The sequence below is a fragment of the Dama dama genome, chromosome 19 (genome assembly GCF_033118175.1).
Source record: "Dama dama isolate Ldn47 chromosome 19, ASM3311817v1, whole genome shotgun sequence".
NCBI classification, from domain to species: domain Eukaryota; kingdom Metazoa; phylum Chordata; class Mammalia; order Artiodactyla; family Cervidae; genus Dama; species Dama dama.
The window spans coordinates 91049399-91075503 of record NC_083699.1 but is presented as its reverse complement, the minus strand read 5'-3'; the positions used below and the strand labels follow the sequence as shown (position 1 = coordinate 91075503).

The 26105-nt window shown below is 35.7% G+C and overlaps 1 protein-coding gene across 2 annotated transcripts in view; it reads left to right on the top strand.

The window, feature by feature from the left end:
• ATR (ATR serine/threonine kinase) overlaps window positions 1–26105 on the top strand; it is a 114589-nt gene that overhangs the window by 12854 nt on the left and 75630 nt on the right. For both annotated transcript variants that reach the window (XM_061167772.1, XM_061167771.1), the window contains exons 2-16: window positions 1120–1211; window positions 2346–2495; window positions 3970–4847; window positions 5678–5856; window positions 6465–6656; window positions 7684–7874; window positions 8341–8493; window positions 9196–9388; window positions 9611–9873; window positions 11598–11788; window positions 11877–11977; window positions 12165–12336; window positions 12957–13127; window positions 14709–14903; window positions 16073–16258. In XM_061167772.1, coding sequence (XP_061023755.1) covers window positions 1120–1211; window positions 2346–2495; window positions 3970–4847; window positions 5678–5856; window positions 6465–6656; window positions 7684–7874; window positions 8341–8493; window positions 9196–9388; window positions 9611–9873; window positions 11598–11788; window positions 11877–11977; window positions 12165–12336; window positions 12957–13127; window positions 14709–14903; window positions 16073–16258 — 3307 coding nt within the window. The remainder of the gene's footprint in view (window positions 1–1119; window positions 1212–2345; window positions 2496–3969; window positions 4848–5677; window positions 5857–6464; window positions 6657–7683; window positions 7875–8340; window positions 8494–9195; window positions 9389–9610; window positions 9874–11597; window positions 11789–11876; window positions 11978–12164; window positions 12337–12956; window positions 13128–14708; window positions 14904–16072; window positions 16259–26105) is intronic.

The following is a 26105-nucleotide window of genomic DNA, read 5'->3' as shown; positions in this document are numbered from 1 at the left end:
AGTATATCCAGATGTTATCATTTTAACATGTAATTAATATAAAATTATTAGTGCATTATTACATATTTTTGGTAGAGAATATTCCAAATCCAATGTGTATATCATAGTTGTAGCACATCTCATTTTGGACTAACTATATATCAGGTTCTCAATAGCGTGTGATAAAGATTTACCATATTGGGCAAGACAGGTCTAGACTTTGCAGATTGTATACTTTGCAGAATACTATCAGTGTCAACATTAAAACTAAACACATTTGGTAAGTTCAACTTTAGAGAATTTTTTACAGATGAAATTGTGAGTCTCTTTAAGGGTTTTTGTTCATTCGCCCAGTTGTGTCCAAGTGTTTGTGACCCCATGGATTGCAGCATGCCAGGCCTCCCTGTCCTTCATCATCTCCCAGAGTTTGCCCAAGTTCATGTCCATTGCATTGGTGATGCTATCCAGCCATCTTATCCTCTGATACCCTCTTTCTTTCTGCCCTCAGTCTCTCCCAGCATCAGGGACTTTTTGAGAATTGGCTGTTCACATCAGGTGACCAAAATACCAGTGCTTCAGCTTCAACATCAGTCCTTCCAATGAGTATTCAGGGTTGATTTCCTTTAAGATTGCCTGGTTTGATCTCCTTGCTGTCCAAGGAACTCTCAAGAGTCTTCTCTAGCACCACAGTTCAGAGGCATTAATTCTTTGGTGCTCTGCCTTCTTTACAGTCCAGCTCTCACAACCCTACGTGACCATTGGGAAGACCATAGCCTTGACTGTATGGACCTTTGTTGGCTGAGTGATGTCTCTGCTTTTCGACACACTGTCTAGGTTTGTCATAGCTTTCCTGCCAAGAAGCAATTGTTTTCTGATTTCATGGCTGCAGTCACCATCCACAGGGATTTTAGAGCTCAAGACGAGGGAATCTGTCACTGTTGCCACCTTCTCCCCTTCTATTTGCCATGAAGTAATGGGGCTGGATGCCATGATTTTAGTTTTTTTAATATTTAGTTTTAAGCTGGCTTTTTCAGTCTCCTCCTTCACCCTCATCAAGAGGGTCTTTAATTCCTCTTTGCTTGCTGCCGTTAGAGTGGTATCATCCCTTTAAGGGTTAAAAGCATTTTATTTGTGTTTTAGTGCCAGTCCAGAGGAATACAGTACTGTTGTACAGAAGCCAAGACAAATTCTATGTCAGTTCATTGACCGAATACTTACAGACGTAAATGTTGGTAAGAAACAATTATTTCTGATACAAATCTTAAGAATTGTTTTCTTTTTCATGTATGCACATTATAGTAGCATTTTTCTCCATGTAGCTTTAGATATATAGTTAGGATTTATGATAGTTACTTGTTGTTGTTCGTATTAAAGTATGTATTACTTATTACATAATGTGATTTACACTTTTAAAATAATTCTGTTTTCCTCTTTGTTATCTAGATACTGCTTGCCATTGATTCTTCTTTGATATATGAATTATTTTAAATAAAAATATTTGGCCAGTTCTCTTTTAGATAGATCTTATGTCAGTGGTTGAAAAAAAGCAAATGTCACTTTAAGAAACTCTGTATAAGAGTTGGCCACTTTGTCTATGGAAGGTAATAAGATTCTGTCCAGGTAAATAAGGTAAATAAGAATCAACTATTTACTGTTTTTAACAGTCTAAAAGACAAATACTACCAACTTGGTAAGATGGTGTCATATGCACCATGTCTGCTGAAATTACATGGAAGGGATAATCTGGAGTGGCATGTGGCTCATGATTTATAAATTTAACTCCAAATTTGACATATATTTTAAGAATTACAATAGTCATCTAGCCTTTCTTTTTCAGTCAGTAAAATTTTGAGTTCCTGAAAAATGACAAAGGGCTACTGAGTACTTGCAAAATGTATTTTCATATGGTACTCTATCTGTTTAGACCACTTGTCCTTACCCTGTCTGTTTGACCAACTTCTCATCATCTGGGAATCAGCTCCTTCACAGGCTCTTTGCAGACCTTTGTTTCATTTATTGTAGATTAGTGTAGTTAACACATCATATTATTGATATAATTACTAGTTTATTTGTCTGACTCCCTCACCTGATTGTTAGGGTTTTTTTTAATCCTCAGGTTTTAACACAGTGCCAGGAATATTACAGGCCTATAGCCTATATGTTTGGTAAATGCATATATGATAGATGGATACATGTGATTATTAAACATTTAAAATTAGGAAGATAGGATTTTAGTGTTTAATCCCATGAATTTATCATAAACATTGTGTTGGACATAATTCTTGTCACCAGAGACTAGTTTCTTAAGAAAAAGACTGCCACTTAATTTGTTATGACTCTTTAAAATGAATCTTTTGTTGTTTCAGTTGCTCTGGAACTTGTAAAGAAAACTGACTCTCAGCCAACCTCTGTGATGTTGCTTGATTTCATCCAGCATATCATGAAGTCCTCCCCACTTATGTTTGTAAATGTGAATGGAAGCCATGGGCAAAATGAAGCCAAAGGCAGTTGTATTGGTAAGTTCTCCTGTTTGTACATTCATTTGCAATCTCTTTTATGAATTCTGCCTCTTCTGCTCTTCTGAAATGTCACAAACACATTGTTATGCGTATTTTGGTCAAATTTGCTATAAGTTGAGGGAGCAAAATGGTTTTATTTCATACATCCTTGTTTTCTTTTATTATGAACTAAATACGAATGGAGCAGAAGTAACTGCATATGTTTATATGCCATTGAACATTTGAGCAGTTTTCCTTTTTCTGTTTTCGATAATGCCTTTTTATATCGCACCTTAGCAAACCATGACTCATAGGCTGGCTGCCTGTTTCTGGAAACAAAGTTTTGTTGGAACATAGCCATGATCATTCATTTATATATTGTCTGCAGCTACTTCAAAGGCAACTGAGTAGTTGACATGGAGATCATATGCCCTTAAGCCTGAAATATTTCATATTTGGCCCTCTCAGAACAAGCTTACTACTCCCATTCTGGATGTTGAAACTTTTTTCCAGGCTTTTCTCCTTATTCTCACTACTTTTGTCCCTTTGTTGGCTTCATCATAAAGAGATGTAAAGCAAATATCTTTTTTTCTGTACAATGCATAGAGTATTTTAAAATTTTTTGCTTGAATCTTTTTTTTTTTTGCTTGAATCTTAAGAGTCAACTTTGATAGTATGTCCTCTAAAAAGTCTTTTCTGACCATTACTGATGGTCTATGCTAGGACTAGCTTAGTTGCTCTTTCTTTATGCTCTGTTGATACAAAGTGCTCTACATTTCTTCTGTCATGGTACTTATTAAACTATTAATACATTATAAATACTTGTTAATCTATATTCTTTGCCACATTGACTTTTAAACAACAGGTTATAAGCCATTTAGTGGGTATTGAAGATGAAATATAATTGACTAGAAATATCATAGTACATTGCAGAATAAGTAATATTTTATGAAACTTGTATCATTTATTAAATAAAATAATATGCATATTTATGCTACACTGTGATGTAAAATACATCTCTTAGTTGCAATTTAAAAGTTCGAGAAATTATATTGTAGGATTTAGGAGAACAAGACTATGACTGATTTGTTCTTATGCATCTGAGGCAGAGTCACCATTCAATAACATTTGTTGGGAATGATAACTATTTATTGAGCATTTAGTTAACTTTGGGCACTATGTGGAAAATTCCATGTATATTATCTTACTTGGTCAGGATAACATATAAAGTAGGTGTCATTGTCCCCTTTTCAAAGATGAAGTTACAGAAGTTTAGAGAAATGAAAAGTTCACACAAGTACTAAGTGGAAAGCTAGGATCTTGTCTGACTCCAAATTGGAATTCTAAATTATTATGTTTCCATTGTGTAGGGAATGTTTTAGACTATTTTGTCAATGAAGTTTATACTTTAAAAATAAATCAAGCATTTAGCAAATTAAGTAGCACTCTAATATACTTATTTATTTAATATCTTTTTCTGTTTATTTCAAAGAATTCAGTAATTGGATCATAACAAGACTTCTGCGGATTGCAGCCACTCCATCCTGTCATATGTTACACAAAAAAATCTGTGAAGTCATCTGTGCATTATTATTTCTTTTTAAAAGCAAGAGTCCTGCTATTTTTGGAGTACTGATGAAGGAATTATTACATCTTTTTGAAGACTTGATTTACCTGCACAAAAGAGATGCAGTAGAACACTTTGTGGAATGGCCAGTGGTAGTTCATCGATTTTTAAGTCAGTTTGATGAACTTGTAGGATATTTACAGCCAGCTCCTTTGCAGCTCATGAACATGCAAAATTTAGAGTTTATTGAAGTCACTTTATTGACGGTTCTTATTCGTATTATTGCAATTGTGTTTTTTAGAAGGCAGGAACTCTTACTTTGGCAGATAGGTTGTGTTCTGCTAGAGTATGGGAGTCCAAAAGTTAAATCCTTAGCAATTAGCCTTTTAAGTGAACTCTTTGAGCTTGGAGGACTACCAGCACAACCAGCCAGCACTTTTTTCAGCTCATTTTTGGAATTATTAAAACAACTAGTAGAAATGGATGCTGACCAATTGAAACTCTATGAAGAGCCATTATCAAAACTGATAAAGACCCTGTTCTCTTCTGAAACAGAAGCTTATAGAAATATTGAGCCTGTCTACTTAAATATGCTGCTAGAAAAACTCTGTGTCATGTTTGAAGATGGTGTGCTTTTGCAGCTTAAGTCTGATTTGCTAAAAGCAGCTTTGTGCCACTTACTGCAGTATTTCCTTAAATATGTGCCAGCTGGGTATGAATCTGCTTTACAAGTCAGGAAGGTTTATGTGAGAAATATTTGTAAAGCTCTTGTAGATGTGCTTGGAGTTCAGGCAGATGTGGAGGTAAGTCATTTTTAAGGTTACTTGTTAAGCATATATTTTTGCCTTAATTTAAGTGTATGCATTGTGCAAGAGTAATAAAGAGGAAATAGAATATCTTTTCTTGGTTGCTAGAATAGCTATAATAATGTACATTCAGAATGGGATACTTTTTATAATCTACTTTGGCTTCCTATTACGGATTTTTAACTTGGTTTCAGAAAGATTTGTTCACTATGTTGGTAATAAATTGCCAATGGAGTAGAATGTTTTAAAGTAGAGTTTGTGAAGAGTTAACGTGTTTGTTGCATTATTGATTAAAAGGGGGCCCCTTTTAATTCAACTTCATTGAATTCAGGGTATCAACTTCATTGCAAAAACTTTGAGCACTCACCTAGACTTTTTCTTTGACAGGTTATAATCAATCACTTCTAGAAAACCTATGAGTATATAGTACTAGTCATGCCAAATTATGCCTTTTTTTCTATTTGAACTGTGGGAGTGTGATACAATAGTTATGCAATAAATTGATTAAATATTTTAGTTTACTTTATCTGTAAATATTGCTAGATTTATTGTATAAAAGAAGTTAGTCGTTTCCTTGTAGAATTTTTCTTTGTGGTATTTTGGTCAAGGGAAAACAGGTTATAGAAGGATTTGTCTTAGGCCTTCTAAAACTATAGAACCATAGCTCTTATTAGATTAACTTAGGTTTTTGTTTTGTTTGATGAGACTCTGAAAATAATTTACCTTCTTTGGAATCTTAATACCTAATGCATTTTTGCTATCTATGAATAATACATATAAACTTATTTTCTAAGAAATAGTTTTTTAAATTATTTTTGCTTCCTCAGTATTTGTTGGGCCCACTTTATGCAGCCTTAAAAATGGAAAGTATGGAAATCATTGATGAAGTTCAGTGCCAAATTCAACAGGAAAACCTCAGCAGTAATAGCAATGGACTGTCACCCAAAAGGCGTCGACTCAGCTCATCTTTAAACTCTTCCAAAAGAGCACCAAAACAGACTGAGGAGTAAGACTTTCATTCAGTTTGTATTTAGCCACTAAATAAAACTTTAGTGACTTAAAAATCACCTTTATTTAAGTGCTTTGCCTTAAATACACGAAGAGCATTTGTTCTTTCTATAAGTAGTCGAAGGAGTGCTTGAAAAGTCTAATAGTTCTTGTAGTCTATTTTAGTATAAAAGATTCCATGACTAAATATGGTTAGTTAAAAGTATTTACTTGCCTGATTTGACTTTTTAATACATTAAAAAATCTCTGTGACTATACATCTATCAACAATTTAAAAAATGTTAACAAATTATTTTTTTTGTAATGTAGCTAAAGAATTCCCATATTTTAGCCAACTGTAAAAGTTATTATAAATTTCAGTAGTTGTAGGGATTTCCCTGGTGGTGCAGTGATGAGGACTCAGTGCTTTCACTGCCATGGCCTGGGTTCAATTCCTGGTTGGGGAACTAAGATCCCGCAAGCCATATGGTATAGCAAAAAACAAACAAAATGTCAGTGGTTGCCATTACATGCTGTCTTTTGTTTAAAATATTTTTCATGTACAAACAAGATTATATAAATTCATATGAATATGAATCTTTACACTCTGGTTATAATTAATTACAGAATTAAACATGTGGATATGAACAAAAAGAGCATATTATGGAGTGCACTGAAACAGAAGGCTGAGGACCTTCAAATTTTCCTTGAATCCAATAATGTGAAGCATCCTATTATTGAGGTTTTAGAAGGAATTGCTGTCATTCTACAACTGACTGCTCTGTGTACTGTTCATTGTTCTCATCAAAACATGGACTGGTAAAAACAACTTGTATTTTCTGGGTGTAATACATTTAAATTTATTGTTTTGGAAGACCTCTTTATTCACTTGATTTTTGTGACCTTAGAACACAAAATTTTTCAGTGAAAGAGAAATTTGTTTTGTATTGAGCGTCTGCTAAATGCCAGATACTATGTTAAGTACTGTACATATCTTATTTAATCTTTACAACAATTCTGTGAAGTAAATGTTTTTATGTCCTCTTTACACATTCAAAATTGAGGCTCTTTTTTGTCTGAAGCCTGAACTAACTTTCTGGGGTGGAAAGGTAGAATATTTTTTTATACAACTCAAAATTCAGTGCTCTTCAAGCCAAATATTTCATCAAAAGAACTTTCCCTTTGATAATAAAAGTAGGAATTTAAAACTCATTAGAGATATTTTTAGTTTAGCATTCTTAATATAGGTTAATTACTCTATCAGAAGGAATAAAGTGTGAACCTCTCTGAAGATTTAGTCTTATTTTTTACTGCCATGTTATACACCAACACTCCTTGATCATTTTTTATATGATCATTTATTCTGTGTTTCCTGACTCACTCTTTGTTTTTCTTTTTTTTTTTAATCTTTTAATTTTCCTGAGTCACTCTTAACTAGCTAATACAAAGTTATGAAGGAGATTAAAGAAGCTGTATTAATTCAGATTGCCTTAAATTTGGAATTTGAGATAACTTAAAGTAATAGCTAATTTGGATAAAGTCTGCTTTTTCCTATTGTTAAGAAAGGGTTTATACAGCTATATCTTCTGTTGTTTTAAAGCCTGGTGGTATCACATTTAAATAGCATAGATTAACATTAATTACCAAATCATGTGTGATTTAGACTGACATAAAGAGATTAAACTTAAAATAATAATGATATATTAATTGATATGCATATTTACTTTGAATTGGTTTAAAGTTTTAGGTTAGTTTTATACTCACAATTTCTTTTGGCTTACTACAATATTAGTTTTGACTATAATAAAATTCATTTTAATTGTCTTAAAAAATGTTTTAACTGCAGCTATAATTTCAAGGACTGTCAACAGAAGTGTAAGAAGAAACCTTCAGTAAGGATAACTTGGATGTCTGTGGATTTTTACACAAAAGTGCTTAGGAGCTGTAGAACTTTGTTAGAATCTGTTCAGAAACCTGATCTGGAGACAATTATTGACAAAGTGGTAAAAATATATGATGCTTTGATGTATATTCAAGGTGAGTACAAAAAAGCAATGGATCAAAATAACCAGTAATCAGTATGGAAATAAGTTTTCTTTTTTGCCTAAGGCCTAAATGAACCAGTGTTGGGAATGCCCAAAAGTTTATTCTTGATTTCAGTTCTGTTAAGCGTATCAGTAATTTATAAGTTCTAAATTTATTTGTACAATACTTTTAGTATTCTTTTTCAGTCAGTAGAAATTATTTATAAATTTTAAATTTTATTTTGAGAATCTAAAGAATGCTATGATTCTCCTAAAAATATAAATGCATAATTTCATAAAGTCACATTTAATTCCTTTGGATTCACAGACCTCAGAACATCATCTTTATGTTAAGAACCCCTGTTTATTGAATGTTTGTTGTAATTCCATTTGATGTGTAGAATGTCTTTTTTTTTAATTGAAAGAAGACATCTTTTAAGGAAAAGATACCATTAACCACCTATTATGTGTTTCTGTAGTAAACACTTCTTTTGAAGATCATATCCTGGAAGATTTATGTGGAGTGCTCTCACTTCCATGGATTTGTTTCCATTCTGATGATGACTCTTTAAAGTTGACCACATTTGCCACCAGTCTTCTAACATTAAGCCAGAGGATTTCTGATAGCTACTGTAAGTGGTCATAAAATTCTATATGTGTGATTTGTTTTGTTTTAACTTATCTCTATATAAGACTTCTAACAGTTATCATTTCTGTTTTTTAATAATTACAAAATAATGTACATTTTTTAATAATTCAAAAAGGAGTTAGACATGTAGAAAGGGATAAATTGTAGGATTTATGCATCCTCAGCTCTATTCTGGCACATTGTTCTCCAAAGATGTCATTCTAAATTACATCGCTGTTAGCAAAATATGAGTTCCTTTTGTTTCACATCTTCACCAGCACTTGGCATTTTCAAATTTTAAATTTTTTGCTATCTTAAAAAAGAGAGGGAATTCCTTGGCAGTACAGTGGTTAAGACTGTGCTTTCACTGTGGAGGGCCCAGATTTGATCCCTAGTCAGGGAGCTAAAATGCCACAGGCTGCATGGTGTAGCCAAAAAAAAAAGTCAAAGATGTAACAACCTAAACAAGTATATATTTTTTGGTGTTTGATGGGTGTAATTTTCAATTTAGATTTCACTGTTACTAGTAGGATTATACATGGACCTTTTTCAGTGCATGTGCTTGATATATGGAAAAGGAGCTTTTAATTAAATGCTGTATGTATTTTAAATGTTATTTGATTTTACAATAAGGAATACATATATATGGTGTGTGTATGTAAAATTAACACTTAGAAATCTTGATTAATAGGCTTAATTTTTTTAGCACCCCAGGCCCAATCACGATGTGTATTTCTTCTAACTCTGTTTCCAAGAAGAATACACCTTGAGTGGAGAACAGCAGTTTACAGCTGGGCCCTGCAGAGCTCTCACGAAGTAATCCGGACAAGTTGTATTAATGGATTCTTTATCTTACTGCAGCAGCAGAATCCTTATAACAGAGTTCCCAAGATTCTTGTGTATGTATTAATATTTTAATTTGAGTATACAATTTGGACAGATTTCATATATACAAATTTATGTTTATTGCTGGATATATAGAACAAATGTTGCTTTTAGTTTTAGAATTAAAATTTTTTTGCTTCTGTTCTTTGTTTAATCAGTACTTTTGCACCAAATGAAGCAAGACTATTTAGACCACAAAATAAAACAAAAGATTTAGTCCTTTTTTTTTCCCCCAGAGATAAAGTCAAAGATGATTCTGACATTGTCAAAAAAGAATTTGCATCTGTACTTGGTCAGCTTGTCTGTACACTTCATGGCAAGTTTTATTTGACAAGTTCTTTAACAGAACCTTTCTCTGAATATGGGCATATTGACCTCTTATGTAAGAGCCTAAAAGTCGCTTCTCAACATGAATGTTCATCTTCTCGACTAAAATCTTCTGTTTGCAAGCCATTCCTTTTCCTACTGAAAAAAAAAACACCTAGCCCAGTGAAACTTGGTAAGTGGTTTGTTATGATTAATTTAATATTTTAAAACCTATTTAAGATCCTTTAAAAAAAAAAACAATGGTAGAGTTAGCCTGAAGCCTTAAAAAATTAGACTTGCTTGATAGATTCAATGTTTATGTAATTATTCATAAACAGGATGTCTGATAGACTGTATCACAGAACTAACAAGGGAAGTAATTTTTAGAGTTTTAAAATGCTCTTGTGATTGGACAGTGTAAGGGACATACCTATTGTTTGGTTCAATACTGCGGGGTTCAGTATCCTGTATCTCTAGTGATCCCAGGGACATTCTTAATGTGTCCCCTGGCACTGCTCTGGACCTTCAGAACTTCAAATAATCCGATACTTTGCCCCCTGAGGAGTATAGATTATATCTTTACCACTTTCCAATGGTAATGGTGTATGAATTTGTTGGGAGCATGAAATGTATACACATACTTGGATGACGGCTTGCTTTGGGTGGTTATTGTTGTTGAGTCACTAAGTTGTGTCAGACTCTGTGACCCCATGGACTGCAGCACGCCAGAGTTCTCTGTCCATCACCAACTCCCAGAGCTTACTCAAACTCATGTCCGTCAAGTCAGTGATGCCATCCAACCATCTCATCTTCTGTCGTCCCCTTCTCCTCCTGCCTTCAATGTTTCCCAGCATCAGGGTCTTTTCCAATGAGTCAGTTCTTCACATCAGGTGGCCAAAGTATTGGAGTTTCAGCTTCAGCATCAGTCCTTCCAATGAATATTCAGAGCTGATTTCCTTTAGGATTGACTGGTTGGATCTCCTTACAGTCCAAGAAACTCTCTGGCTCAGTGGTGAAGAACTTATCTACCAGAACAGGAGGCATGGGTTCGATCCCTGGGTGGGGAAGATTCCCTGGAGAAGAACATGGCAATCCATTCCAGTATTCTTGCCTGGGAAATCCTGTGGACAGAGGAGCCTGGTGGGCTACAGTCTGTGGGGTTGCAAAAGAGTTGGACATGACTTAGTGACTAAACAAACAAAAAAAACAACAAGCTTTCCCTTTATTCACACTTCTTTAGATTACGGTAATATGCTTTTAAGTCTATCCCAGTAATTTAAAAAATCTGAGTGAGTAATCATTTTATAACTTTAAAAATTCTAGAATTTATTTTAGATTTAAATTACGTATAACTTCTACTAAAAACATAACATAAATTTTTTTAATATAAAAGATTATTTATTTATTTTTGCCTGTGCTGGGTCTTTCTTGCTCCGTGCCATCTTTCTATAATTAAGGTGAGCAGGGCTATCCTTTGTTGAGGTGTGCAGGCTTCTCACTGTGGTGGCTTCTCTTGTGGAGCACAGACTCTATAGGGCAGGCTTCAGAAGCTGTGGCTCACGGCTTCTAGAGTTCAAGCTCAATAGTTGTAGTGCATTGGCATAGTTGCTCTGTGGCAAGTGAGGTCTTTCCCGACTAGGGATGGAACCCATGTCCCCTGCATTGGCAGGCAGATTCTTAACCATTGGACCACCAGTGAAATCCCTAAAGTAAATTTAAATTTATAGGTATATTAGTTTTTCAAGTATTCATTTTAATCCTCCACAGTTCTATATGCTTTACAAATTTAAACACAAAATATTGACTTTATAAGACAACTTAACATTCTTTGTAGTGTATTATTTATTGGCAATATTTTTATAGTACAACTTTTAAATTTAATGTGTTAACTTAGGTATTATATGCTCTTGTTTTTAGCTTTCATAGAAAATCTGCATCATCTTTGTAAGCATCTTGATTTTAGAGAAGATGAAACAGAAGTAAAAACGGTTCTTGGAACTTTATTAAATTTAATGGAAGATCCAGACAAGGATGTTAGAGTGGCTTTTAGTGGAAATATCAAGTATATATTGGAATCCTTGGATGCTGAGGATGGATTTATAAAAGAGGTTGATGACTTTTATTTTAAATTTTTATTTTTATGTATTTTCATAAACCTGGTTCTAAAAATTTAACTAGTTAATCTTGTTGTTCTAGCTTTTTGTCCTAAGGATGAAGGAAGCATATACACATGCTCAGATCTCAAGAAATAATGAATTGAAGGATACCTTGATTCTTACAACAGGGGATATTGGAAGGTAAGTTTGGCAGCTTTCATATACTGCCTTATTTATTTTGGCCATTCACCTTTTTTGTTTGCCTGCTGTTAGAAATGGTGATATGAGAGTTGTGATGTTATAGAGAGAAATGTGATAACAGTTTGCATTTATTTATAGATTTTTATTTTCAAGACATTGATAATAATTATTTTTTTAATAATTTTAGGGCAGCAAAAGGAGATTTGGTACCTTTTGCCCTCTTGCACTTGTTGCATTGTTTATTATCCAAGTCAGCGTCTGTCTCTGGAGCAGCGTACACAGAAATTAGAGCACTGGTTGCGGCTAAAAGTGTTAAACTGCAGAACTTTTTCAGCCAGTATAAGAAACCCATCTGTCAGGTGAGATTCAGCACTGGCCTTGACTAAAGAAAATAGCAGTACTTTGCAAAAGCTACTTTTCTTGTTTTAAGAGAGATGTTTCTTTTTTAATGATGTATTTGGTTTATTTAAAAGACCCTACATCTTGTCATTTTTATATTTTAGCATCCTAGTCTGAAGATTTAAGCTATAAATGGGAGAGGGGGAAAAAATCATCTTATAATAATTACTACACTCTATTGTTAATCTATTAAGAGAAGTAATCTATTAAGAGAAGTCTTTTTTTTATTAGTCTTTCTTTTAGTGATAAACTTTTTTATGCTTTGATATTATGGATAAGGTACTTTGTTTTAAGAAAGGTTCATTCAAGAAAGGTTCAGTCTGAAAAGTTGGGAAATGTTAAAATACAGGCTTTGCTCTGTGCTAGTGGTGTAATCCTTAAGAACATATTCCAGTTTAACTAAGCCTGGTTACTTTATCTATAAAAGGGTGTTTATATATACCTCATTAAGGTTGTTACAAAAATTAAATGAACTAGTCAGGTAATATGTTTAGAACTCTGATACTGGCCTTTATGTTAGCCTAAAACATAATAGATAAATGTTCTTCCTTGTGTGAAAACTGACATCATTTTGCTCTAGTTTTTGGTAGAATCCCTCCACTCCAGTCAGATGACGGCACTTCCTAGTACTCCATGCCAGAATGCTGAGATGCGAAAACAAGATGTGGCTCACCAGCGAGAAATGGCTTTAAATACCTTGTCTGAAATTGCCAATGTGTTTGACTTTCCTGATCTTAATCGTTTCCTTACTGTATGTTGCATAGTATAGTTGATTTTATTGAGGTTTTCAGTTCAGTATTTTGTGTTTATTCCATTCTCTCTCTATTTTTTAAGAAAATCTGGCATTGTTTATTTATCTGGCAAGTATAATGAGGACCATAGATTTTCAAATTTACATGTTATCTTTTGACTTTGATATGATAATATTATGTTATAAAAGTGAAATATGTGTTGTTTTGAGTCATTGCTCTTTATGGTTATCTTGAAAAGTTAATGCTAATTAATTAATGCTAATTAATTCAGTTCATCAAGCATTTATGTCTTTAGTGCTATGATGGATTTCATTGGTAAGGCAAAGTCTAATATGATCGTATCTATCCCTAAGGAGTGGGAGTACAAACTAATGCTATAGATGACATGTGAATTCAGATAATCGAGTTTGTAGTATGTAGTGGTTTGGGAAGCCTTGGAAAAGTCATTAGTGGGGCTGAGGTTTCAAAAATGGATGGTATAGGTTATCTTCTTATGTTTTCCCAAAGGCAAAGGTTAATATTATTAGTTAATAAATTATAATAATGATATATGCAAAATTTTTCCCTATAGTATTTTATATTTTAACAAAACTAAATCGTGTGTAAATTGGGCAAAGCTTAGAAGGAACTATGATACTATACACTAAGGACCACAAAGATATTTTTACCTTTTCATTCAGTAATTTCATCTGGGGGCCTCAAAGCACAGAGGTTTATTGCAGCATTTTCCAAGTATCAAATAAACAAAACCCTGAGAAGAAACTTAAGTATCTAATAATTAGGTCATAAAATGTTATGCACTGTAACACAATAATTATAAATACTTGGTAGAAACTACCTTATAATGTCCAGTCTTCCTGGATTAAGTTGAAAGACATAACACAAATAAGGTATAAGAGCCTCTGAGGGTAGGGCTTGGGTCTTGTTTACTGTCACATCTTCAGTGCCAAGAATAGTCACTGACATGCAGTAGTTGTTTGTTAGATATGTGAATAAATGAAAGGCCAATCATTTTATGTTTGGAATTTTGTATATTATTTAAGAACAAGATCTTAAAGGAAATAGACCAAAATCAAAATAGATTTGTTGCCATGTTAGGATGGCAGTGTATTAAAAAGGTTTTCTTTAATATTGTAGCATCAGCTTCTTAATTTGAAGAAGTTAAAATACTGTATTTATGTCTCCTCTTGTTTATTGTCTAAATACTAGTTAGCTCAAATAATAGATCAAGCTTGGAACCTCTGCTCTAATTAAGAGCATGAATATGTACTAATGAGAAATTATTTTCTTTGCTACTTGAACATTAGTTTATTTAGTTCTATCTCTCCCCACCTCCAGTGTAAACTTTATGCCATCAGGAACCTTGCCCATTTTTCACTGCTATATCTGCAGTGCCTGTGCCATAGTAGATGCTCAGTACATGTCTGTTGAGTGAATAAGTGGTAAATCTGAATTCAGATATGTTGTAGGTGGACTCCAAATTTGAGTGGTATTTTTAAGTATTTTTGTACATAGCTCATGTGAATGTTTTATCACCTGGTCAGACGTGCTCTTTGGTAATTGTAGTGTTTCTTTTTCAGAGAACATTACAAGTGTTGCTACCTGACCTTGCTGCCAAAGCAAGCCCTGCAGCTTCTGCTCTCATTCGAACTTTAGGAAAACAGTTAAATGTCAATCGTAGAGAGATTTTAATAAATAACTTCAAGTATATTTTTTCCCATTTGGTCTGTTCCTGTTCCAAGGATGAATTAGAACGTGCCCTTCATTATCTAAAGGTAATTGAATATTTGTATATGTTTTACTCTTTTGTATAAATTAGCATTATAGGAAAGCTGTTGTGACATTCTTATGGAAGTAGAGTGAGTAGTTTATAATCCATCTTAGGGTAATATAAGTTCAAGTGGTACATAAATAAGTATTGTCCTGGGCCAAAGGAGAGTATTAAATAGAATTATTCTTTTGTTATTTTTTTTTTATTGTTTTACCATGATGGTATATGATAGCCATCCATTCATGGATCAGCTTCACAACTAATTTCATTTTAGAATTTATTAATTGATTGTAACTATCAATGACTAATGATAGATAATTATATCTGTCAGAAGAGGCAATATCGTTCAACTGTAGTATAATGACAGCATTGAATTTAATTACTTGGTGCTCTGATTACAGTTTGGCCCACTTTCTTGCTAGTTTTCAAATTTAAAATTATAGCCAATGCTGCTTTTTTTGGTGTCGTAGTAGTGTAGTAGCAACGAAATCTGACGAATAAGAGGCTACCTGGGAACAAGAGAACCTGTCAGATATGCATATGTAATTATTGTTTTTCTCCAAAGTTCATTTATTTCCTGTATTTCATGATATGCCAGCTATGGATCTCTTTCTACATGAGTCTTTTTGAATATTAACTGTATTTATTCATTTTGAGAAAGAAAATCTGTATTATGAAAGTGGAATGGTAACAGCATTCCAATGCTTACATGTCAGAAACTTTGCTAAGCAATTTTTATGGATTATTTCACTTGCATAACTCCTCTCAGCTACCCAGTGAGATAAAGTACTATTATTTTTCCATTTTGTGGATGAGAAAGCTAAGGCAGAGAGAGGCAGAGCCACTAATTTTCTTCTCAGGGGTTACATTTCTTTGAATGTAATGACATTTTAAAACTTAATAAAAAAACTATACCTCCCTTTTAAAAATTTTATTTCAAAATAAAGTCTGATCACTTCTCTTTTTTACCTGTAGTCCATGGCAAACCTACCAGGAAAAGTCTAGATTAGAATCCTTTTCCAATGCCTTTTAAATATCACTAGTAATTCTTGTCACCTAATCCAGAGCTCCTGATTAACTATAGTGTATTAAAATCAATACACTTATTTCTAAGATGTTAGTATGGAGGAAAAAACCAACTTTTTTTTTTTTTTTAATGAATCTTTGGGTTAGAATGAAACAGAAATTGAACTGGGGAGCCTGCTGAGACAAGATTTCCAAGGACTGCATAATGAATTATTGCTCCGTATTGGTGAACACTATCAACAGGTTTTCAATGGTTTGTCAATACTTGCCTCATTTGCATCTAGTGATGATCCATATCAAGGTCCAAGAGATATCACATCACCTGAGCTTATGGTAAGGAATACATTATATGGGTTTTTTGGTTTGCTTTTCTCCTTTTTGTAGCTTTATGAAATTGAAAAGAACAGGGTTTTTTTTGTTTTTTTCATTTATTTTTATTAGTTGGAGGCTAATTACTTCACAACATTGCAGTGGGTTTTGTCATACATTGACATGAATCAGCCATGGAGTTACATGTATTCCCCATCCCAATCCCCCCTACCACCTCCCTCTCCACCCGATTCCTCTGGGTCTTCCCAGTGCACCAGGCCCAAGCACTTGTCTCATGCATCCCACCTGGGCTGGTGATCTGTTTCACTATAGATAATATACATGCTGTTCTCGCGAAACATCCCACCCTCGCCTTCTCCCACAGAGTCCAAAAGTCTGTTCTGTACATCTGTGTCTCTTTTTCTGTTTTGCATATAGGGTTATCGTTACCATCTTTCTAAATTCCATATATATGTATTAGAATGCTGTAATGTTCTTTATCTTTCTGGCTTGCTTCACTCTGTATAATGGGCTCCAGTTTCATCCATCTAATTAGAACTGATTCAAATGAATTCTTTTTAATGGCTGAGTAATATTCCATGGTGTATATGTACCACAGCTTCCTTAAGCATTCGTCTGCTGATGGGCATCTAGGTTGCTTCCATGTCCTGGCTATTATAAACAGTGCTGCGATGAACATTGGGGTGCACGTGTCTCTTTCAGATCTGGTTTCCTCAGTGTGTATGCCCAGAAGTGGGATTGCTGGGTCATATGGCAGTTCTATTTCCAGTTTTTTAAGGAATCTCCACACTGTTCTCCATAGTGGCTGTACTAGTTTGCATTCCCACCAACAGTGTAAGAGGGTTCCCTTTTCTCCACACCCTCTCCAGCCTTTATTGCTTGTAGACTTTTGGACAGCAGCCATCCTGACTGGCGTGTAATGGTACCTCACTGTGGTTTTGATTTGCATTTCTCTGATAATGAGTGATGTTGAGCATCTTTTCATGTGTTTGTTAGCCATCTGTATATCTTCTTTGGAGAAATGTCTGTTTAGTTCTTTGGTCCATTTTTTGATTGGGTCATTTATTTTTCTGGAATTGAGCTGCAGGAGTTGCTTGTATATTTTTGAGATTAATCCTTTGTCTGTTTCTTCATTTGTTATTATTTTCTCCCAATCTGAGGGCTGTCTTTTCACCTTACTTATAGTTTCCTTTGCTGTGCAAAAGCTTTTAAGTTTCATTAGGTCCCATTTGTTAATTTTTGCTTTTATTTCCAATATTCTGGGAGGTGGGTCATAGAGGATCCTGCTGTGATTCATGTCAGAGAGTGTTTTGCCTATGTTCTCCTCTAGGAGTTTTATAGTTTCTGGTCTTACATTTAGATCTTTAATCCATTTTGAGTTTATTTTTGTGTATGGTGTTAGAAAGTGTCCTAGTTTCATTCTTTTACAAGTGGTTGACCAGCTTTCCGAGCACCACTTGTTAAAGAGGTTGTCTTTTTTCCATTGTATATCCTTGCCTCCTTTGTCGAAGATAAGGTGTCCATAGGTTCGTGGATTTATCTCTGGGCTTTCTATTCTGTTCCATGGATCTATATTTCTGTCTTTGTGCCAGTACCATACTGTCTTGATGACTGTGGCTTTGTAGTAGAGTCTGAAGTCAGGCAGGTTGATTCCTCCAGTTCCATTCTTCTTTCTCAAGATTACTTTGGCTATTCGAGGTTTTTTGTATTTCCATACAAATTGTGAAATTATTTGTTCTAGTTCTGTGAAAAATACCGTTGAAAAACAGGTGTTTTATGTATTTCCCAAATGCTAGAGATTTATTTAAATTTTAAATTTGAATTTTTGTCTTGAAAAGACTGTTTATTTAAATTGCATGGTCACAGCATACATATCAGGATGAAAAATATACATTTTCAAATGATTTTAGATTTTATTTTTTCATTGGGTAAAGCTGTTTATTTTTCTTCACTACCTTTTAACTGTGGATCAGAATACATTCATAGCTTCCCCTGGTGGCACTATCCCTTCCTTGGCACAACATACTAACTTTATCAGTTCTAAACTATATTTAAATTCTTTGTTGGGTTTAAGGCAGGTTAGGAAATATTCCTTTTTGTCTTTCCCTGTCTTAAATTTGTATCTGAAATCATCTTACTGCTTTATTTCTTCATGTAGAAAAAACATATAAGTCTCAGACTCACTATTTTTTTCTTTTGATTGTCCTCATTCTTTGAAGATATTCAAAATACTATCAGCAGAATATCTTGAGAGGTTTCTGTCTTGGCTTTCTCATTTACCACCATTCTTTAACTCATTCAACTCTGACTCTGTTTGAAATATTCTACTGAAATTTTCATCTTGTCAGGGTCAAAAATGATCTTCCTGCTGTCAAATCCCGGAGAAGGCAATGGCACCCCACTCCAGTACTCTTGCCTGGAAAATCCCATGGATGGAGGAGCCTGGTAGGCTACAGTCCATGGGGACATGACTGAGCGACTTCACTTTCACTTTTCACTTTCCTGCACTGGAGAAGGAAGTGGCAACCCACTCCAGTATTCTTGCCTGGAGAATCCCAGGGAGCCTGGTGGGCTGCCGTCTATGGGGTCACACAGAGTTGGACACGACTGACGTGACTTAGCAGCAGCAGCAGCTTTCAAATCCAGTGGTTGCTTCTCTTTTTCTGTCTTATTCGACTTTCACTGGTGTTCAGTACAGCTGACCATCCCTTCCTCTGTGCATCTGTGACACCATATTTTCTTGATTTTCTTTTTGCTTCACTGTCCACTCATTCTTTATTTCTTAATTTATTTTATTGAAGTATGGTTGATTTACAATGTTTTGTTAATTTCTGTTGTGAATACAGTAATTCATTTATACATATATATCTATTCTTTTTCATGTTCCTTTCTGTTATGGTCTGTTAAATGATACTGACTATAGTTCCCTGTGTTATATATACAATAGGGCCTTGCTATTTATTCATTCTATATATAATAGTTTGCATCTGCTAATCACAAACTCCCAGTCCATCCCTCTCCCACTCCTGTAACCACAAGTCTGTTCTCTATGTCTGTGAATCTGTTTCTTTTCATAGATAAGTTCATTTGTGCCATATTTTAGATTCCATGTATAAGTGATAGCATATAGTGTTTATCTTTCTCTTTCTGACATTTTGTTTAGTGTGATAATCTCTAGGTTCACCCATGTTGCTGCAAATGGCATTATTTCATTCTTTTTATGGCTGAGTGGTATTCCAGTGGGCTTCCCAGGTAGTTCAGCTGGTCAGGAATCCAATGTAGGAGACCCTGGTTCAATTCCTGGGTTAGGAAGTTCCCCTGTAGAAGGGACAGGCTACCCACTCCAGTATTCTTGGGCTTCCCTGGTAGCTCAGACACTAAAGATCCTCATGCAATGCAGGAGACTGGGTTGGATCCCTGGGTTGGGAAGATCCCCTGGAGGAAGGCGTGGCAACCCACTACAGCATTCTTGCCTGGAGAATCCTCATGGACGTAGGAGCTTGGCAGACTATAGTCTATGGCATAACAGAGTCAGACATGACTGAGCAACTAAGCACAATATTCCATTGTATATATATGTGTGTGTGTGTGTATAATATTCATTCATATATTCACTCATTGGTGATTGTCCACTCATTCTTAATCTGTACTTTGTCTACTTATTCTCTATATGTTAGATTCAGTACTATGTAATTGGGTCTTTTTCTCTATAAATATTCTCTCCTTAAATGAGAGGGAATCTGAATTCCTCTGGTCCTTTAATATGATTTATATTTTGATGATTTTGTAATTGAAATTCTAGTCCAGAACTCTCTTGAACTTTGGGCTTGTGGACTTAATGCAAGTTAGGTCCTGGCAGGAAACAGATGGCACACACGCAAATGTTTCATTGAAAATAATTTAATGAAGGGGCTATTTTCACTGACATAAGCAAGGTTAAGAGAACTAGCAGGGAATGTTAAGAAACCCAAGACTAGAAACAGCAGGAAACATATGCTCCCCTTACTCCTGGGCAAGAAGAAATGGTATCACCAGAGAGCTAGAACCATGGTGCTTGGGAAGGGCTCTTGTCGTGGAGGAATATAACCACTACCAGAAGCACCTCACAACCCAGATAGTGCAGGAAGTTATAAATATCACACTCTCTACTCCTGCCCTATGTTCTCCTATTGGTGGCTCCACTTGACTGAATTTAGCCGGAAACCCAGAGGAAAAGGAATCTTGAGTGATGAAATCTGGTTGGCCTCCCAGGCACATCAGTACAGTTCAGTTTAGTTGCTCAGTCATGTCTGACTCTTTGCCACCCCATGGACTGCAGCACACCAGGCTTCCTTGTCTATCACCAACTCCTGGAGCTTGCTCAAACTCACGTCCATCAAGTCGGTGATGCCATCCAGCTATCTCATCCTCTGTCGTCCTCTTCTCCTCCTGCCTTCAACCTTTCCCAGCATCAGGGTCTTTTCCAATGAATCAATTCTTCACAATCAGGTGGCCAAAGTATTGGAGTTTCAGCTTCAGCATCAATCCTTGCAATGAATATTCAGGACTGATTTCCTTTAGGATTGACTCTTTGATCTCCTTGCAGTCCAAGGGACTCTCAAGAGTCTTCTTCAACACGACAGTTCAAAAGCATCAGTTCTTTTGCGCTCAACTTCCTCTATAGTCCAACTCTCACATCCATATAGGACTACTGGAAAAACCATAGCTTTGACTAGGCAGACCCTAAGCTTCCTCTCTACAGTGACCTAGTGTATACCTTTCTTACCTCCTCACCCAACCTGGTATCATGTGTGACCTAAAGATACATGAATTAGGTACCTCAGTGTCAAACAATGCATCTTTTTCCTGGAGTTGGAAAATATTCTACTTGCTACTTCTCCCCAGCAATTAGCTGACAAAGGTCCGCACAGTCAAAGTAAAAAATTATGTCTCTGCTTTTTAATATGTTATCTAGGTTGGTCATAGCTTTCATTCCAAGCAGCAAACATCTTTTAATTTCATGGCTGCAGTCACCATCTGCAGTGATTTTGGAGCCCAAAAATATAAAGCCTCTCACTGTTTCCACTGTTTCTCCATCTGTTTGCCATGAAATGATGGGACCAGATGCCATGATCTTTGTTTTCTGAATGTTGAGATTTAAGCCAACTTTTTCACTGTCCTCTTTCACTTTCATCAAGAGGCTCTTTGGTTCTTCCCTTTCTGCCATAAGAGTGGTGTCATCTATGTATCTGAGGCTATTGATATTTCTCCTGGCACTCTTGATTCCAGCTTGTCATTCATCCAGTCCAGAATTTCACATTATGTATTCTGCATATAAGTTAAATAAGCAGGGTGACAATATACAGCCTTGACGTACTCCTTTCCCAATTTGGAACCAGTCTGATGTTCCATGTCTGGTTCTAACTGTTGCTTCTTGACCTGCATACATATTTCTCAGGAGGCAGGTCAGGTGGTCTGGTATTCCCATCTCTTTCAGAATTTTCCACAGTTTATTGTGATCACACAGTCAAAGGCTTTGGCGTAGTCAATAAAGCAGAAATAGATGTTTTTCTGGAACTCTCTTGCTTTTTCGATGATCCAGTGGATGCTGGCAACTTGGTCTCTGGTTCCTCTGCCTTTTCTAAATCCAGCTTGAACATCTAGAAGTTCACCATTCACATACTGTTGAAGCCTGGCTTGGAGAATTTTGAGCATTACTTTACTAGCGTGTGAGATAAGTGCAATTGTGTGGTAGTTTGAACATTCTTTGGCATTGCCTTTCTTTGGAATTGGAATGAAAACTGACCTTTTCCAGTCCTGTGGCCACTGCTGAGTTTTCCAAATTTGCTGGCATATTGAGTGCAGCACTTTCATAGCATCATCTTTTAGGATTTGAAATAGCTCAACTAGAATTCGATCACCTCCACTAATTTTGTTCGTAGTGATGTTTCCTAAGGCCCACTTGATTTCGCATTCCAGGATGTCTGGCTCTAGGTGAGTGATCATACCATCATGATTATCTGTGTCGTGAAGATCTTTTTTGTACAGTTTTTCTGTGTATTCTTGCCACCTCTCCTTAATATCTTCTGCTTCTGTTAAGTCTGTACCATTTCTGTCCTTTATTGTGTCTATCTTTGCATGAAATGTTCCCTTGGTATCTCTAATTTTCTTAAGAGATCTCTAGTCTTTCCCATTCTATTGTTTTCCTCTATTTCTTTGCATTGATCACTGAGGAAGGGTTTTTTATCTCTCCTTGCTATTCTTTGGAACTCTACATTCAGACACCATTTCTGTCCTTTATTGTGTCTATCTTTGCATGAAATGTTCCCTTGGTATCTCTAATTTTCTTGAAGAGATCTCTAGTCTTTCCCATTCTATTGTTTTCCTCTATTTCTTTGCATTGATCACTGAGGAAGGGTTTTTTTATCTCTCCTTGCTATTCTTTGGAACTCTACATTCAGATGGGCATATCTTTCCTTTTCTCTTTTGCCTTTCACTTCTTTTCTTTTCTCAGCTATTTGTAAGGCCTTGTCAGACAACCATTTTGCCTTTTGCATTTCTTTTTCTTGGGGATGGTCTTGATTACTGCCCCCTGTATAATGGCATGAACCCCTGTCTATAGTTCTTCAGGCACTCTGTCTATCAGATCTAATCCCTTGAATCTATTTGTCATTTCCACTGTATAATCATAAGGGATTTGATTTAGGTCATATCTGAATGGTCTAATGGTTTTCCCTACTTTCTTCAATTTCAGTCTGAATTTGACAGTAAGGAGTTCATGATCTGAGCCACCTTCAGTTCCCGGTCTTGTTTTTGCTGACTATATAGAGCTTCTCCATCTTTGGCTGAAAAGAATGTAATCAATCTAATTTCAGTATTGACCATCTGGTGATGTCCATGTGTAGTCTTCTCATGTGTTGTTGGAGGATGGTGTTTGCTATGACCAGTGCATTTTCTTGGCAAAACTCTGTTAGCCTTTGCCCTGCTTTAGCTTGTACTCCAAGGCCAAATTTGCCTGTTACTCCAGTTATCTCTTGACTTCCTCCTTTTGCATGCCAGTCCCCTCTGATGAAAAGGACATCTTTTTTGGGTGTCAGTTCTATAAGGTCTTATAGGTCTTCAAAGAACCGTTTAACTTCAGCTTCTTCAGCAGTACTGTTTGGGGCATATACTTGGATTACTGTGATATTGAATGGTTTGCAGTGGAAATAAACAGAGATAGGCAGGCAGAAAAGGACAGAGAATGGATCTGAGGATGAGGAAATTGACAAACCGAGACTGTCCAACCTCCTGTTTATCATCTATGTTTGCCTGTCTTTTTAAACATGTCAAACAAGTCCAAACATTACATTTCCATTCCCCAATGTTAGTCAGTCAGTCATGTCTGACTCTTTGTGACACCATGGACTGTAGCTTGCCAGGCTCCTTTGTCCATGGAATTCTCCAGGCAAAAATAATGGAGTGGGTTGCCACTGGTTTCCTTATCCAGGAGATCTTCACAACCCAGGGATTGAATCTGGGTCTCCTGCCTTGCAGGCAGATTCTTTACCATCTGAGCCAGTATGGAAGCCCAAATTATAAAAATCTCTATTTTCCTTCCCTAACCTGTTCCTCTTTACTTCTCAGAAAATGGTACCAATATCTACAATATCTGTCCTCAGATATCAGTTCCTCAGATCAAAACCTAGAAGGCATTCATGAGCCCTCCATTTCCTGTATCCTTTAAAATTAAGTATCAACAAGTCCTTTCAAGTCTGTCCCCCAAGTCTGTCTTTCCTTATCTGCAGCCACCACCCTTATACAAGTGACCATCATCTTACTCCAGGACAACTGTGATAACTTCCTAATTATTCTCTCATTTTGCTCTTTCTTTCCTACGTCTTTAATCAGTTACTTACACAGCATTTGAAATACTCTTCTGACAGCTTAAACTCATTCCCTTGGTTAAATTTCTTCTGGGATTTTCATTACTCTATAAGGCTCTACGTGGTGCCTACTTTTCCACCCTCACATATTGTACAACTTTTATCTTCCTTCCTTCCTATGTTTCAGTATTGTTTATGTTTCTTAAAGATGTCAAGCTTTTTCCTCCTTCACAACCTTTACAGTAGATAGTCTCTTTACTTGGAATTTTCTCCTGGATGTTTCTCATTCTTTAGATCTTAGAGTTTCCTGATCATCCCATCTAAATTCCTAATCACGTCATTCCAGTTCTTCTCTCTCATATGACCATGTCTGTTTCTTTATAGCACTTATTACAAACTTATTTACATACTTACTTATTAAATGTCATCATCTTCTATCAGTCTCCCGTGTAAGCTAGTAGGGAGAAAGTGACTGCTTATCTTGTACACTTGTACCTAGCAGAGTATTCTAGACATACATAATAAATATTTGGTGAGTGGCAGATAAATGAACTATTTGTCTAAGTGTAAGAAATTAGAATGTTGACATAGATTATGTGAGTATCACCTATATCAACTTTTCATTTAGGAATGAGCTAGAACCTTGCAATTAGTGAATTATGACATATTAAACTTGAGTCTTAATCCAAATTGGAAGTTTGTAAATTAAGTGCAGTTTTAGGCTTTGGTAAACAGATGATTCTCTGTCCTCTGCAAGAGAAAAAAGTTTATCCCAACATTTAATCTGGAGAATGTGTTGGACACTAAGCTTCCTCTCTACAGTGAGCTAGTGTACACCTTTCTTACCTCCTCACCCAACCTGGTAGCGTGTGTGACCTAAAGATACTTGAATTAGGTACCTCAGTGTCAAACAATGCAACTTTTTCCTGGAGTTGGAAAATATTCTAATTGCTGCTTCTCCCCAGCTTCCCTCCTTGTTTTTGGTCCCTTTTCTTGCCAATATATGAAGTTTTTTTTTTTTTTTTTAATCACACCTTCATTGTGTTTATTGTGGTAGCTTAAACATGCACATTACTCATGTTCTTGTCCTAACTAATTTTGGTAAAGATTTTTAAAATTTTTATTTATTTATTTTTGGCTCTGCTGGATCTTTGCTGCTGTGCAGGCTTTTCTCTAGTTGTGGTGAGCAGAAGCTTTTCCTCAGTGTGGTGTGCTGGTCTCTCATCGCAGTTGCTTCCCTTGTTGCGGAGCACGGGTTGTCAGGTTTCAGTAGTTACAGCATGTGGGCTCAGTAGTTGGGATTCTTGGGCTCTAGAGCACAGGCTCAGTAGTTGTGGTTCAGAAGTCTAGTTGCTCCACAGCACGTGAGATTTTTCCTGGACCAGGGATTGAATCCTTGTCTCCTGTACTGACAGATGAATTCTTTACCACCAAGCCACCAGGGAAGCCCCCTGTTGAAGACTTTTTATAGAGAGGAAAGTTCTTTGCAGAGTACTCACAGTCCCAGTTTGTAATAATATTAAGTTTTATTTAACATTTGCTGTATTCTAAGCATTTAATACATATTATCTTATTTAATCTCTACAGTAGCTTTATGCAGTTGATACTTTCATTGTTCCCATCTTATAGACTCAGAAGAGCTGAGTAACTCATCCAACATCATAAACTAGGAAGTTTTTTTTTTTCCCATTTATTTTTATTAGTTGGAGGCTAATTACTTTACAGTATTGTAGTGGTTTTTGTCATACATTGACATGAATCAGCCATGGATTTACATGTATTCCCCATCCCGATTCCCCCTCCCACCTCCCTCTCTACCCGATCCCTCTGGGTCTTCCCAGTGCACCAGCCCCGAGCACTTGTCTTATGTATCCAACCTGGGCTGGTGATCTCTTTCACCCTAGATAATATATATGTTTCGATGCTGTTCTCTTAAAACATCCCACCTTCACCTTCTCCTACAGAGTCCAAAAGTCTGTTCTGTACATCTGTGTCTCTTTTTCTGT